This window comes from Uloborus diversus, chromosome 7 (genome assembly GCF_026930045.1).
Source record: "Uloborus diversus isolate 005 chromosome 7, Udiv.v.3.1, whole genome shotgun sequence".
Taxonomy (NCBI): Eukaryota; Metazoa; Arthropoda; class Arachnida; order Araneae; family Uloboridae; genus Uloborus; species Uloborus diversus.
The window spans coordinates 25,924,950-25,942,877 of NC_072737.1; the positions used below are offsets into that span (position 1 = coordinate 25,924,950).

The window sequence follows — 17,928 nt, forward strand, 5'->3', positions numbered from 1 at the left end:
AGAAATGAGCGAAAAAAAATTTCATTTTTCCGAAAATTCACTAACTTTAAAATTTAATTTCTCGTCAATTATTATAGATACAATGAAAGTACAAAAAAAGCTTTTTAAAGATAAATTTACGTTCTTTAATTCACCACACAACAATTTTGTTTGCAAGTAAATAGTTTTTGAGACATAAGACAAAAACTGAAAACACGCACTTTAATTTCAAGATGGTCGTGCGAGCTCCTTCCATATCACCGGTGACTTAAAGTATCCTCACCTGCTCTTCAGGTTCAAGAAATCATATCACCATAATGATCTTCACTACTTAAGACTGAAAAGAGAGAAGAATCAAATCAAATCAATCACTGAAAATGCTCCGAAAATAGAAAAGAGCGAAAAATGATTAATTTTTCAAAAAATCACATATTTTGGAATTTAATGTCTCGGAAACTATTATAGCTACAATAAAAAAAATATTTTTGAAGATAATTTTACGCTCTTCAATTCACCGAATAACAAATTTGTTCGCAAGTAAATAGGGGTTTTGAGATATAAGACGAAAACTGAAAAAAGACACCGAAAAAGAAAAAAAAAATCCTAGGCGACACTGCAAACTCCTATCCTACCACCGAGGACTTTTAGTATGTTCATCAGAAGTCCTTCCTCTACGTGTGTACCAATTTGCAAAACTACGTGTTTTTTCTTTTCTTTTCTTTTTTTTTTTGTTTGTTTTTTTCACCCTGGTTTTGACCTTCGTTTACTAGACTGTCTGTTGAATGAAAACTTTTAAATTTAGCCAAAGGAAGACAAGTTGGAGCAGTTTTGTCACTAGATTTTGTTTCGGTCATGCAAATAATACAAGCTAGAAATTTTATTTTTGATTGGAACAGTAAAGATTTGTTTTAAGTCCGTTTGAAGAAAATAAATGAACGACATGCAATAAAATGACTGTGACGGAATGGGACACGTACGACTCCAGTTCCGTCACGTGTGTATTATTGCATATTCTTTTATAATTTTATTTAAAAGCAATATTTTTTAATGTTCTACCTACTCCTTATGACAAATTCTTACTGTTGCTATAAAAAATAAAATTTCTTGCATGTTTTATTAGTATTTATGAAACAAAATATACTGACAAAACTACTCCAAATGTCCCGTTCCTTGTCATGGAATGGCCTACAAGCGAATTAATTTCTGACAAAATACTGTTTCTTGCGTAGGCCCACATTATTATGATTTTGAAGTCCTCTTTCATTAAATACAGTATATATATAAAAATGAATGTTTGTCTGTATGTCATCCATGAACTCAAAAACTACCCGGCAGATTTGGATGAAACTTTCACCGTTTGTTATTTTTGGTACTGGGAATGTTTATAGACTAGTTCGAAAAAAATCCGATCGATAGTTCCTTTTTTATTCCAATTTAAGTCATAATCCATCGGATAAATACGAATAAAATTATCGGCTGCAGAAATTAATTCGCGTGAAAGATCTCATTTATAAGAAGTTAGCTGTTGCCATTTTTCTTGAGTTTGAACAAATAAATTCTTTCTTTACTGTTTTATGGCTTTTCATGCAACGGGGGGATTTAAAACTTTTTCTATTTGATATTTTTAGCGATTGATTGATCTTGCAAACTGCGTGAGTACAGAATTAGAGTATAGTCACGGCTTCACTTGATACCTGGACCGATTATTATGAAAATTGCTATATATATGTATTTTTCCACGTAGAAGGTGCATAATATGCTCATTGAAGCCACTCGCCACCAGGTGGCACTGCAGAGCAGCAACTTCTGCCCCGTTCAACCGATTGTCATGAAAATCAGTATAATGATGTATTTTTTTGTTGGCGAAGCAACACGCGTCGGGTACAGCTAGTACAGTATAAAAAGCAAAATTAGTACAAGCACAGTGAAACTAGAATTAAGTTTCGAGAATTGGGGGAGGGGATCTTAAAATTTACGAAACACCACACAAGATTTTGTATTACGGTTTAAAACCAAGTATTCTAGGTTGTTGCTTACCGCCTCTTGTGCCATTGTTGGAAGTACTACATTATATCATGTCTTAAGCAATGAAATGGCTGCCTTTTGCTCAGGCGACGTGGGTTTGATAGTGAAGAGATACTGACCACTTTTTCTGCACAAAAGCAACTGTACTCTGAAGATTTTGCACCTAAAATGTGTTGGAGAAAATATTGTATTGCTTGAGTTCGACTAATCCCAGGTGCCAGATTGCAAGGTCGACTACATTTTTTTTTTTTTTTAATTAGACACAAAAAGAAATTCCCTATGCACCACATAGTATCACATAGGGTCAGAAGGTAAAACGCCCAGTAACACAAATAACACAAAATTAATTAAACACAGCAGACGAACAATCAAATAAAAATTTGAGGGTAAAAAAAGAAAAACACACAAATAATTCAAGTTAAACAATTGAACAAATAAAACGTTTTAAAATATTAAAAGTCTCAACGCTCTGAACTAGAGCAGATGGAACAGGAGACCAGAAAAAAAAACAGCTCTTAAACGGTTACAATTAAACAACAGGTGTCCTGGGTTATCCTTGTCTTGGCTCCAATCACACACATTACTAATAAAAATACTGAATCTACGCAAGAAATACTTAAAATTACCATGTCTGGTAAGAAATTGATTGACCAAAAAATCAGTTCGGAGGTGTTGCAGGTTTAATCGAACGAAAATAGGGGGAAGGAAGCATTTGATCCAGTTTCCCATTTTGGAAGAAACATACTCTGAAATTCAATCCTTAAAGGCTTTATTAAAGTAGAACAATATCCAGAACAAAAGTGGCTTAGTTACATACAAAGAAAAGGGTTGGCGCGTAGCTCTTTCAAAACGAGAGAAAAAAAATCCATTAGGAATGTAATTTTTAATTTATCACAACAGTTTCCAAAGTGTCACTCTGGGGTGCAATAGAAAGATAGGAGGTTTGCCACGAAATGTTCATGATATTAAAATGCAAAGACTTGGGCGCCGTCTAAGTTTTCAAAGGGTGCCGTAATGTAGAAACGTTTAGAAACCTCTTATGCGTATTTCCACTATCTCTGCTGCCTTAAAAGTTTCTAGTAAAGTAAAATTTCCTAAGTAAAGTAATATCGACACTTGTAAAAATTTTCCCACATAAGTATTTTCAACTTTTCTTCTGAACAACGTATTTTTAATGTCCAACGCATGAGTACTCTGATATAAAAATAATTGAATAGTTTAGTAATCGGGAATTTAGTTCAGATCAGAAAGTTTCCGATTTACACGCAAACAGAATGACACCTAAACATTGTACACATTTATAGTGTACCTATATCTTTTAAAGGAATTCTAAACTGAAAATTGATTTGAACACTAAACGGAAGGCTTCTTTTTACTTCCTTTTACAAAAAAGGAAGTATTGTATTCGCAAAAAAAAAAAAAAAAAATCACTCAAAAATCGGCCTTAATTTCCATTTAATTTCGACCTCGAATGAATGTTGAGTTTATTTTTCAACCCGACCACACGTGGATATATGCCTAGGAACGTACAGACATCGGAAATATCCATTTTGACGATCCCCGAGTTAATTACAACGAGTTTTCTCGTGACGTCTGTATGTACGTATGTGCGTATGTATGTATGTCGCATAACTCAAGAACGGACTGTCCTAGAAAGTTGAATTTTGGTACTTTGACTCCTAGTGGGGTCTAGTTGTGCACCTCTCTTTTTGGTTGGATTCGGATGCTCCAAAAGGGGTGTGTTTCCCCTTTTTGGGGGGAAATCATTGTTAATTTCGATGTAAACGCAAGTGGTGTTATAATTTGGCGGACACTTGGCTGTGTATCGCCAGTCTTTTGGTCACCAAGTTTTGTCGCCAACATGGTGACAAATTTGGTGATTTAAAAAAAAAATATTTTTTTAAATCTGGTTTCAATTTGGCCACTGTTGTTGATATTTAGAGAGTAAACTGTTGAATCACATTAAAACTGCCAATAATGAGAAAATGACATTAAATTGGAGTAAAAGGAAGTCATGTGATGCACACCATCAAATCGTTTTGTATTAATGTCATTTCACGGTATTTTGGACAATTGTATCATGACTTTTTTAGCCATTTACTGTTCGATTAGCACACTGTTTTATGTTGAGTTTGTTCTTCCATCAGACAAACACAAATTAAAATAATATGCTAATTAACAGTAAATTGAATAGTTATGAAAAGAAAAGTGTTATGTTACGGACTCTACATTTGTCTAAATAACTGAAATAGCCCATTAGTGTTATAAATGTCCTTCTTTTATTTTCTATATTTATGTATAAATATGATTTGTTTTTTAAATTTAATGAGTTTTTCTTTGCAAAATATTGAATCGGTGAGCCAGATCACATTGAATTTTCTTACAAACTCAAAGTAATAAAATGTTTGGTCATCTCAGAAAAACTTTTCGTCGCCTAAGATTCTAATTTTTTATCTGACTCTTTTCTTCGAGAGAATGAAAAAATCTTATGAATAAGTATTTCCAATTATTATAATTGAAATATATCGAAATAAAACCCTTGACTTTTTTGATAGTAGGAGAAACATTCTTAACTAGTTCAATAACGTCTTTGCTTTCACCATAAAGTCGAATTTTATAACACAGCTAGATTCAATACTTAAGATAATAACAGGTAAAAGTTTTCAAACTATCAGGTTTTTTTTAGATTAATCCCCAAAGTGCATTAAAAGTTTCCCCGAAAGGAGTGTAGTTGCTATTTATTATTTTAATAATAATTTTGTTGCGGGAAATATCCATAATGATGTAGTATTAATGGAAGTTGTAATGTTATATTAATGTAAGTGTGTAGGCATTTAATTACTTTTGATCTTGGTCAAACGCATCTTAGCTTTCTTTTACTATTACTGTTACAGATAGGTATTGATGATTATTAAAATTACTCTAGTAACGAAATTGTGTAATAATGAAGTCATTATGCAAATCGAATGGATACCGAAGAAATAAAGTACTTGTTTTACAAAAAAAAAACATTATGATGTATGTGGTACTAATTAGTGTAAAAATGTTAGTTCCGTAGTGTAAAATGTCTGTAACTCAGTTGTTGCATGATTGGAGGTAAAGAAAGCCCACACACGCAAAAAAGAAAGTAAGAAAGAAAAACCTCTATAACGTCTGACCATTGATGAAATGAAAAAGTGAACATCCGGTTTGCAAGCGGAAATGGACTAATCTATTACTTTGAAGGGATGACAAACGTGCGTTAATTTCTGAATTAAGTAGCAGCACATTGATAGAACGAAACACGTGCTTCAAATCTCTCATGTTTCCCCTCAATCAGATTGACTCGTCCTAATTGGCCGCATGTCAATTCCATGGCAAAAGTGGGCAAAATGTATTTAGAAACACATTTTTCCATGCAAGATTTGATGAAATTTGAAATTTTACGAACTGTTGCAAATTTTTGGAAAAATTTGCTTAATTGTAATCATAAATGCGTACAGGAATGGGATGTGAAGCAAACAATCAAAAAATCAGACAATTATCCTCTTTTTTTTAAGTTATAGGGCCAGGTAGTTAAAAGTGGGCCCAAGGGGAAATTCAAGACACATTATAAAAGCACCTATTTTTTCTTTTTAGATTGAGACATTTCATTATTTTGTAATACAGACACATTAAGGCTGTGACCAAGATTTTATTTTATGATTAATTTTAGAAAAGGGTATTTTGTTTAAAATTTTCGAATTTTCTTTGCTTGTACTGATTGCATACAGAATAGTAATCGAAGCTACAGATGAGGTTGCTTGAGTGCATCAATAGTAACTAGCAAAATCTATTAATTTTAGTGCAGTCTCGTAAAGAAACATCTGGGCAGAAAAAAAGTTTTTTTTTTTTTAATTTCCGCTTATTATGAGTTTTTTAGGGTTAGTTTTTCTCAGATATCAAAAGGCTTGCCATACGATTGTTTAATACTAATATTTGTTACCTCCGTTTCAAATTAGAAAATATCTAATGCTCTATATTTTGCAGAAAAGGATTTAAAAATTGCTTACGTTTTGTTTGCATTCCGCGATACGATTTTATCACTGGAAACAAACTTACATTGAAATTCATTTTTAAAATGTTGTTGAGAATAAAGAGTTGTTCTCTTTTCTTTTATAAAAATGACATTGAAAATCAAAATAAAATCGGAAAAAAAAATAATTCAAGTTTTGAATTCTTGAGTTCAAATTACGGTCTAGTCGTCCGGAGGTGTACATCTTTTATGGGAAAGCTATACGTTTCTGCAAAATGCCATATGAATGCATTTAAAATATGCACAGATATGCGTATGTAAGCTGATGAAAATCTATAACTTTAATTATCCTCGAGCTTGAGTAATGTGCCTGTCATTTATTTTTTAACATATGTTTTATAGATGTATTTTTTTTTCCTCTGACGTACTACTTCTCTGACTTACAGATTTTAAATAACAATCAGCAAATATAAAAACATCTCGTATCTAGGGATGCTTAATAATGATGTAATGGGGTTGTTTCCAAAATTTTAAAAGTATTTCTTTTCTGAAAGAACATGCCTAAACACATAGGATCTAACCATTTTTTGAACAATTTGCTTAAGTTTAATATTTTTTAATGATACTTAAATCGGTGCGCTTTCATTGTTTACATTTCTTGCCGATGACATCACAAATGATGAAATGCCATTCCGTGTTGCCATTCACAGTGCCAAATATTTAATTCGCATCTTTATTCACGTGTATTGGCAACAATATGTTTGATAGCAAGCGTAGAGCGCAATTTTAATTCGCTTCCAATTTATCATAACGTGGAAACACGGTTCAAAGATGCGTTAAAAAGCATCATTTGTGACGTCATCAATACCGCCCCTTGTATGAAAAATCGGACAGTTTAAAAAAATAATTAAAAAATAATTGTTGGGAAAATGAAAGAACTTTATGGGTCCATGTTATTTTATTTTATTATTATTATTATTATTTTGCTTATTCTATCAATTTCAGTGACTAAAAGTCTGACTACTTTTGACTGAAGGAAACAACCCCATTGTTTATTAATAGGTAAACTTACTAATTAAAGGTCTTTATAAGGGGCTATAGTTTTACTTCATACGCAAAAAGAAAGGGGCTCATAAGCTTGATGTGTATGTGTCTGTGACACCGTAGATCCCAAACGGCTGAACCGATTTTGATAATTATTTTTATGTTAGAGAGACGACTTAATTGAGAGTATTATTCGTTGGGTCTCATCTTTGGATGATTTTAATTTTATTTGATGAAGATACTCAATTAACACCACGAAAATGTTTTTCATTGCAAATGTGTTATTGAAAGCATACTCGTATGCTAAAACTATTTATACCAATCGAAAGAACGAATTCCTCTGCTTTTAGTAGAATTCTTTTGAAACTTTAGTTATACTGAACTCGAATTATAATTGTTTTCGGCAAATTCCAAATTCAATCCCAAGCCTTCATTTACACCATTGGTAATTATTTCACTGTTGGCCGATAAAGATAGAAAGCTGAATGATATGCCATTTTTATCGGATGCTAATTTCTACATATTAACTAATAAAATACGTGCTATTAATTTCATTACATGGGGAAAGCTTTTCAATATTCTCTCTTGGTGCCTGTTTTGCAACTGTCTTATTTTACCAGTTTTTGCATGTTTATCTGTGTTATTAAATCTGTCTTTTATAATGTTTACCATGTTCCCTAGAAAAAAGTTAAATGTATTTAAATTTCATTAATTTTCAATCTTGTGTGGATAATTTTAATATGAGATATGGCAGTCAGGGTCGTTTTATTTTTAATTTTAAATTTAACATCAGTTCTTGTAAAGCATTATGTAGTGCATGATTTAACGGCCAAGGGTAACACCAAGAGTCACTTTCATTCATATGAATAAATTAATTCATATGAATATCATTAATATCAATTAATAAATACCTACGGACATCGCGCAAAGAACATTTAGTAATTACTGCATAATTTTCTATCATTATATAGGTCTTCATTACTCAAAGTATGCGTGCTAATATGCTGGGTATGTATTTATCAAAATTGATATTTTCCACAAATTAGGATCGTTAGTGATGATGGTTACCTCAAGGCTCTATTCCATCGAAAAAATAAAGGCGTTTCGTTTCATTTTTCTATAAGTTTCTCAAACAATTTTATTTTAAGAGGGGAGATGAAATGAATTAGACAAACAGATTATTTTTAATAATCTATTGAAGCTTTTCTGGAGGTATTTAATAAGTATATATTAGTATGTTACGTTCCTAAGACCTGGAAAAATAATCATACTTGTAAAGAAGGGGGACAAAAAAACATGTAAGACCGCACTAGGGCAGCAAAAACTTGTCTTCTGGTGCGAGTTCTTTCATTATTACATTTATAAACAGCCTATTAGGAATGGAAAGGTGTTAAAACCACGAGTTCTGAGGGGATTGCCCCCACACATAACTGCGCTCCCCTTTGAAACTACTATCCAAACAGCATTGCTATCAATTCTGCATAAAATACTGATGAAAGCTCTGAGAAATCACGTAGAGAAACAAATAAATGTTGGACATCCAAAAGAATTAGTAAGTTTAATAAATGATTTTATAACTATCGACTATATTTATTAATTAAATAAAGCTTCGAACAAAGTAATTAATAGGAATTCTCTCTTAATTTGGCCGTTGTGATTTTTGAAAATGCATTTGAGCAGTTTCATCTTGAGCAGTTATAAACACATCAAAGTATTCCAGTATTGAATCAGGATACGTCCGCCTAGTTGGAAATATTTATAAAAAAGCATCCTCTGAATCGAAACTCCACAAAACTGGTAAAGCAGTTAAATTCAGAAAAGACGTAAGGCAATGCGATACAATTTCGCCTAAACTGTTCAATGTAGTACCTTGAAGAAATGTTCAAGAAACTAAATTGAAAAAATCAGAGCAGAAAAACTGATGGAGATTTCCTAAATCTATTTAATGCTTAGCCCCTTATTTAATTAACTGAAAGAAATGTATTCCAGAGTTAAATAAGGAACGAAAACTTGTTGGATAAGAATAAACCTCAATGAATTAAAATACTATGTTTTTTTTTCTAAAGCGAAGTTCATTATTTACATGCATAAATTAGAATTGGTGTGAATCGGTACTTAATTGGGACAAGTCATTGCAAAGAACGCAGAGGGAAAAATTAGCAACAGTGTTTTGCTTGCATGGAATGTATTCAACAAAAATCACGTTTTATTTTAAAGTGGCCATCCAGTTTGCTTGAAAGGAAACTTTTGTCATAATTAATTTCAACTATTTTATTTTTAATCTATGCATTTTGTCTGAATTAACTTATGCTTCAAAAACTCGGATATGAACGAGTAAAAGTATGCGAAAGCTTCAAAGAATCCAGAGAAGGGACAAATACAAAACACATAAATTTGACACAAGTTCAAGAACCTAAGAGCACACACACCAGATATTTTTTCAAAATAATTTCCTTTCTTTTTTTCTTTTTTAGAAATTCTCCTTCCTTGTTTGCAGGACGTTTCGCAATCACTTGTAAATTTGTATCACTGAAATAAATTGGAAGATTGAATAAGAGAAACATCATTCTACAACAAAGCTAAAATATACAATATGTTTTTCAATTTGTGGTAGATGGCAAATGACTAAAACACAAATTTCGATACTTACAAATCATTTATTGGTATTAGTTCAGTCATTAATGTTCTATCTTTGAATTGTGTGCGGAAGGGGGAATGGTAACAATAATGTGCAAAGCCAAAATGACGAATTGTAATCCCTTGAAGTTTAAGATGCCAGTCTCTCACGCATGAAACTGCCAGAAACATAAGAGAAAAACCCCTTGTTAATAATATTAATTTCAAATATAGTTTGGTTTACATGAAATACATCGTCAGCTCAGTCTATTCCAGCCAAGGACTGCAGTTTCGTGCTTATTAGCACTCATCAGCCCGGCATAAGTGTGACTGAGCCGGAGGTGGAGAACCTCTTAAGGAAGCTAAGAGTGCCAAACAAACTGGTAGCTAATACATATGCATGCCTTGCCTTCAATCTTCGAGTTGAACCGAACCATTGCTTCGGTTACTCGTCTGGTCAGTGCTAATTCTGTATTAGCTACCAGTTTGTTTGGCACTCTTAGCTTCCTTAAGAGGTTCTCCACCTCCGGCTCAGTCACTCTTATGCCGGGCTGATGAGTGCTAATAAGCAGGAAACCGCAGTCCTCGGCTGGAATTCACTGAGCTGGCGGTGTATTTCTGCCTTAGCCCTGGCAATAGGGCGGTAACTTACTGAACATTTTGGTTTATTCGGGAAGTGCGTTTATAATATTTTCACATAAGTCAGTCTTAATTGATGCAAGAAGGAAAAAAAACTGTTACAAACATAAATTACAGCAAGCATCAGAAATATAGAACCGTTTTCTCGTAAAAATAACAGAATCTCACATGATGGAATAATTATTTTAACTTCTGACACGTGAACATATAATAAAACAGCATATAATGTCGAAATAGCCTTTTATAGAAAATAAAACTGATATCAATCCATTTCTAAGGATATAAATTGACTCCACACTTAGGCAAGCTTATTACCACTCTCCAAAAGCTGAGTAATAAGCATAACGTAAATGCTCCAGTCTCGGTACTTCACTATATATGTGAAATCCTATACGTGCTGAAATCCAATTTAGCTGCCAGCATGAAGGTATTCTTAGGATCCATAATAGTCTTACTGTCTCCAGCTCTGTAAACCGCAGTTTCAATTAGATGACCCTAGAAAAGGAATAAAATTCAGTCTCTACTCTGCCTTTATGAGGGAGAGAGACTATAGTTGGGAAAACCTAACCTGGCAGTGTCGTCATGCTGTGTTTAGGATCTGCGTATGATCCGCAATGCTGGCAGGTTAGGTTTGCCCCAACTATAGATTAAAACAAAGAAATGCACTATTTTGTGACGTCACATGTATTTGGATAAGCCTAGAGCCGCTGTATAGATAGGCCGACGCATCAGCTAAGTTTAGCTATTTTGGATCAGATTTTTCATTGTTGCGATGCTTGAGTTACCACAGCAAAGTTTCGGGTTTCGCCAAATTTGCTGAAAATAATACTTTATTTAATAAACAATTCACGTGCCGCTAGTAATCGCTCACAGTGAACAATCACCAAACGCGATTACTCGCCAGAAAAGACAACCGCTCGAGCACGCGCTCCGATCCAAAAAGCCTGATCTTAAGCTGATGCGCCGGCTCGGACATATAGGAGCCTTTGCTAAGCCAAGAACAAATTGATGCCAAACGGACGGCGAATGTGAAATACTATTGGTTATTTTTTCTTAATTCGAGAGAAAATCCCTGAAAGTGGCAAAGCGACAAACCTTCTGGCACACTTTGTTTACTTTCAGTCTATCTTTTCTGCAAATGCAGTGTAGATGCCATAACGATTCTTTTGGCTCTTACTTGCTAGTTTTGCTTATGGGGCATTAACTTTAATCACATTATTTTTTATTTACAAAATGCTCTTTTACAGGTCGTCCGATCCATACTTGGCTTATTGAGGTATTACCGTTGGAGGAAGTTCTCCATCGTATCAGAACAAAGCAACCCTTACATGACAATAGCGAAGAGCCTGGAACAGCAAGCGTCTCATTACCCCAACTTCACCATCAATCACAAAGGCATAATCTATTATGCAAATATTCATGTATGTTGCGAAGATGGTAAGCCATGCTGCAACGACGCATTTGCTAAAGTGGTTGAAGAAACCTACAAATCTACTAGAGGTAATGTGAATTTTATGTATATTTTATTTATTTATTTATTTATGTTGTCGGTTTTCTGTAAACTTCAAGACCACACTTTAAAAATTTAGTCCTGGGACTTCCAACATAATGTTATAGTGGGGTCAGGTAGCTGAAAAAGGTTTAACATCCGGAAATCAATGAGCCCTTTTGAATTTAGATAGTACAGATGTACGAATACAAAAAGTCGGGACACACACAAACCTTTCTGACCCTGTAGCGGCGTTGATGGCGTATTCAAAATGGCCACCAAATTTTTGTGATACGATTCCTCATTTCTCTATATAACTCGGATTTTTATTTGGATATCAACCAATATTGTTAGTGATTACACTGAAAAACAAATTTTAACAAATTTTCTGTTCCTCAATGGATTTTTGGGTGTTTCTTAAAGATTTCAAGGTGCTGAAAAAGAGCAAAAATTTTCTATCACCCTCCAACTTAAAAAAATTTCATTTATAAGTTTTGGATTATACAAGCTATCTTATAACAGTTAAAAGTTTACAATATTTTTATTTTACATGCATTTGATCCATTGACACATATTTTTTTTACTCACTACAGCGATAGAACATGTAACAAGAGAGTAAAAACCGAATTCACTTTGATAAGTTTTATATATGCCATTTTGAGCAGATGGGGCTAGGGACTCCGTATCATTTCGGTTTCACGCAAGAGCACGGAAGTTGAAGTTGTCTTTCGGCGCGTGGAAATGCTCTGCCTTCGGTTCCCATGGCTTATTCTTGCCTAATGATAGAATCCTACGAAAAAATATATATTGATTCATGAAGTTGACTATTCACATCATGATTGGAGCATATGGGTAGTTTTTTTTTAAAGTAATTACCGTTCTCATTGGTCTGCAACTTAATTAAACAATATACTGCTATTTTCTGTTGACTGAAACAGCAGGGCAATACATGAACATTATATCGAAAAAGAAATGGCCAGAGTGCGAACAATATATTGCAGGTGAAAAAAAAAAAACATGCAAAACGTTCCTCTAATCGATTTAACCCTAGAGAAGTCGCGTTTCATTTTGTTACGCTAGAGCTCTCGTTTCGGTCTTTTACCCGCCGTAGCGATCCGTGAGACGAAAGCAGAAGAAAGGAAGTGCCGGGGAGAAAATGACACCTGACTAGGATGGCGCGCTATTGGTCCAAATGACCAACATACATTTCCAAAAACTATGCTACCTTGAAATACCGAAGAAAATTTTCAGAACTAAGTGTGTGGGCTGGGGAGAATCTGACCTTCAGCTACACAGATGGGTCCCATTTTTGGAATAAGGGATGGTGGGATAGAGCGAAATATCTGACAACGAACGGGGAATCGACCGAAGCGCGACTTCTCTACGGTTAAAAAAATATTCCCCCACCTTTACACATAAAGTTAGGATTGATAAAGAATTTCGTCAAATCAATGGATAAAAAGGGTGTGGATTTCAATATTTGTAGGAACAGTTCCCATAACTCATTTATGCAACAACTGGCCGCCTGCGGCGACCAGCTGGTTCGCCTTCTTACGCCATTCACCTTTCTATGCAAGCAGCCACCTACGGCGGCTGTTTAGCTAACTTGTCATTTACCTTTTTACTTCAAGTTTGCCGCCTTCGGCGGCTGTTTAAACAAATTTGGCTGCAGTATTAATCAATCCATCTCTATATTTTTTGTGCCATTCACATTTTTACGCCAAGATTGCCGCCTTCGGCGACTATCTACCATTACGATCAATCTCTAAATTGTCTTTTACATCTCTATTTATTTTAACCTCCCCGCTCATTTCCTAATAAAAACAAAGATCACTCAAAAAACCGCTTATTTTATTTAAGTGGAACAAAAAAAAAAAAATTATCTCCAAAACTCCCCGTAGTGTGCAAAAAGTAACAAAGTAAAGTAAGTGACAAAGAAAAAAAAATCTCGCTGTTTTCATTGAATTAAATGCGCACAACTATGAAATGTAACGTAATATCGAAACAGCAAAACGTCCAGCTTGGGGGGGGGGATGGGAGATGGAAAATGAAATAAATGCATTCCCTAAATTAAACAAGAAAAAAAAAAGGAAAGAAAAAAAGCAAGCGCTGCCGGAAAAACACGTGGTCATCACGTCATAAAATGTAGAAGTAAGCTATATAGTAAAAAAAAAGATAAACATTGCTTGCGATTAAGATTCCGTCGTAAATATCGAATCGAAATCCAAGTAGTGACGTCAGAGGCATAGAAGATTGAAGAATGCTTTTTTCGACCGATGCGTAGAAAGATATAATGTGTTCGCATTAAAAAAATTGTAAAAAAAAAAAAAAAAAAAAAATATTGCGTATTTTTAAGAACTTTTTTCTTCTGAAGAGGGAGAAATTTTTACTGTTACCAACTTAAATTTTATGCCTGCTCCACACTCTCCCTGAAAAGCACGAGAGGTTTTTTTTGCCGAGAGATCTGTGACGTCATGGCGAGGGAAGCGTTGAACGAGAGAGCCGTTCACACTCTCGGGCGAGGTGTTTGCGCACGCAGAAGCCGGTGATGTCACGAGCATTCGCGCGCGTTTCAACTGTCAATCCGCTTGTTTGTTTACAAAATGGACCACGAAGTAGATGCAGATTTTGCGAGGTGCCTGTATTCTTTTTACATACAACTACCTACACATTTACAACACCAAGAAGGCAAAAAAGAAGTCGAGGAAGAAGAGATGGTGGTTGACAAATATGTTTATCCGCTATTTTTATGAAACTGTTTTATGACAACAAATGTGAATTTAAAAATTAAGATTACAACCAAAAATGGCCACAATATTATACAATTTAGTTATAAAAATAAAATATAAAGATCTGTACTCATGATTTTCATAGCATTGAATTACACTGTGCGGCAAAAAAAAAAAAAAACCCTTCGAAATGCTTCTGTCAAAAGTACTGTCAAAAACATTTTTTTTTTTTCAAGCAGTTGAACTGAATTAACTCATTTTAATAATGCTGTTTCAAGTGCAGGTGAATTATTAAAAGTACAGGCGAAATTAAGATAAAATCTGAGAATTAAGTTTACAAATAATTATAAAGCCTGATTAAGAATTCTTAATATTTTTAGAGTTTTGCAACCTTAAATATTTCATAGAAATGTACTAAAATGAAACAACATTTCATAGTTAATTTCATAGTTAATTATAAAATTAAATAAAAAGCAGAAAATAATAATCAACTTGCCCGTACAATATTACCAGCCATAACGAGTAGCGAAGAACGAAGAAATAAGCTATGCTTGCTAAAAACAAAAACGGAGAATATTCCGCGCGCGAACAGATGGCGGCGCCATCATGGCGCGGGATATTCCTTTGACTCGTGTGTAGTTTACCGCTAGAAAACGGAGACACTACGAGACGAGACAATTACGAGGCGAGGCGCCACGAGCCAAGGGAAGACCTCCATCCACATTCTCGATCTCGTCTTGTCTCGTGGTCTCGTCCAAGAGTGTAGAGGAGGCATTAGAAATGAGGCTTTGATACTTCTCGCAGGATGATATTAGAAAAATGTAAAACCCAGGAAAAAATGCAAATTGAAGGTTTTTTCAAAAATTCATAAAAAATACAAAAAATGATCTATTTTCAAAATTTTTTCATTCATCATATTTAAAATTGAATTTCCAACACTTTAGTACAAAAATATTTGTGAGGTGCGATTGGTTCGGGGTCTGTGAGGTAAAAAGTACGAAAAAGTGCAAAAAAATACATAAAACATTAAATAACTTTTTTTCTAATTAAAATATCAAAAATCAAAGCCCAAAGTGCACTTCTTCGGCAGAAACTGTATCTGTATACCAAATTTCATCTTTCTAGGCCTTACCGTTTTCCCGGAAAGCGCGCCACACACACACACTCACAAACATCTTATTTTATTATATGTATAGATTAAGGAGGGTATTTTCATTGAACCACAGATAAGAAAGCTTATGAGGGATCAAAATTTTGAAGCTAGTTTAAGTGATTTTGAAAAAAAAAAAAAAAAAACCCAGCATGGATTGATTTTAAAAATGTTGTGACACAGTTCTTACGAAATAATAAAAGTCGTAGTTATGAAAAATTAATTAAAGACAAGTTAAAAAATTTCAAAAAATTAGGATGTTCAATGTCACTGAATTTTTCGTCCCAGAAAGTATGGGAGCTGTGGTATGCGAGCTTTAGAGCGAAATATCATGGACGGTGTATTATTAATATGCTCGGGCTTGCTGTTGAAATCTTATTAGAATGTTATATCTTATTTAAGTTTGTGTTAGTTCCAATAGTAAAGCATCCGAAGTTAAGGCATTTACAGCTACATAAAACAATCAAATTTAGGAATTTGTTTTACATGTATCATTATTTTTTTCATCAAAAATCTCTTCCATTCTTCTACAGCTTTTTAAACAATATATATTTTGTGTGTTTTATACTAGTTTTAAGCTTTGTAATTGTTTATAAAAAGGTAAATGACAAAAATATTGTACATGTATTGAACAAATGTCATTTAATGGAGATTTTAAAGATTTTGGATTTTTTAAAAATCTGTGGGTAATGGGACATTTTTACTGTCCTTTTCTTTTTCAGCGACCCCTAAAATATATAAGTCACCACTTACGTAATGAGGAACAGAAACCTTGTTGACCAGCTTTATTAATCAGGAGAAAACGTGCTTTACAGCCGTGAATAACTTCTGGGTATTTACGGAATTTACTGGCAAGATTGCCGTAAATATTTGTTTTCGTGAATAATCCACGAGACAATTAAAATAGATATCAGCAGATAATGCTCGTTTTATTTTACAAACTCAACTTATTAAGTTTTACCACAAAAGCATAACATATACAATACTGTTTAAATATTAATATGAAATAGCAGCTGACCTTTTTTTCTTATTTTTTAATTTGAAACAAGTTTGTGTATAAATTTTATTTTGATTTTATGAACACAAAATAATTATAAACAAATTGACTTTAAGCTCTGCAAATTTTAAACTTTAACTTGAAGTTTGTTTAATCCTTAATCCGCATAGATAATTAATGTTTCGAAAAACAAATCAATGAACATAAAAAGGAAAATCACCAGAGGCAAATAGCTTTTTTCTCTTTCAGAAACAGAAGAAACGCTAAGATTTAAAACATGAAACATTACATAAATGTTTCTTATTAATAGCTTTTAAATGTTTTTCTTATATCCAATGTGAGTGATATCACACAAAGGTTGCGTTTGACGAACCTAATCAGTCAAGCGGTGAGTAACTGGTTACTAACCGCAGCGTTCTATCATCTACCGGTTACCGCACTGGTTACCATTTTAAGCTGTTGATTGATGCACGTGATCATTTGCTGTCATGTGATCGGTTAACCGGTAGCTACCAGTTGAGCTCGTCGAACGCAAACTTATTGTTATCTCCTCCTTCTCGCTTCTCAAAAACTCACAAATTCACGAACCTCTTTTTTTTCAAAGCATGACACCACTCCAGGAAGATCCCTTGGGAAAAAAACCGAACTTCAGGTACTTACAAATTCTCCTGCTATTAGAATCGTCCTATACTCAGAGCGGTTCAATGCATTATATGTTTAATATCACCCGTACTTATTGGTCTTTTCCAGGTAGTTAATTGAGCCTAATGAAGGATTTTTTTTCTTTCTTTTTTTTGCTGTCAATGTACATAAAATTATGGCAGTGGAGTCGGAGTCGGAATGATTTTGGGACACAGGAGTCATCGGGAGTCAACGATTTTGACATTTTTTTCGTTGGAGTCCAGCTAATTTTGGGGTAAAGATGTCGGAGTTGGGGAATTCGAAGGTTCTAAAGCTCCAAATCTCAGATTCGGAGGCAAAGTCGCTAATTTCCTCTCCGACTCCTCAACCCTGCATAAAAAACCCTGCAACATCCAATCTATGAACTGTAATTACAGGAAACAAATCAAACATACGCGTAATAAACATATGCATCGAAATACAAAACTCCTGTGTAATATAAAAAGGAAGGAAATATAAACCTTCTGCTTAATGGCTGTTTATTTGTACTACATTTACTTCAGAGAACGTTTTTATAAAACTTTATAGGGAAAGAGCAAACATGTTAGCCAATTTCACAATGCCCAGAATCCCCCCCCCCCTGAA

The 17,928-nt window shown here is 33.9% G+C and overlaps 1 protein-coding gene across 1 annotated transcript in view; it reads left to right on the plus strand.

Moving 5' to 3' along the window:
- Positions 1-17,928, plus strand: part of LOC129226340 (receptor-type guanylate cyclase Gyc76C-like) — a 150,647-nt gene that overhangs the window by 24,387 nt on the left and 108,332 nt on the right. The window contains 1 exon segment of the mRNA XM_054860942.1: positions 11,545-11,797. Coding sequence (XP_054716917.1) covers positions 11,545-11,797 — 253 coding nt within the window.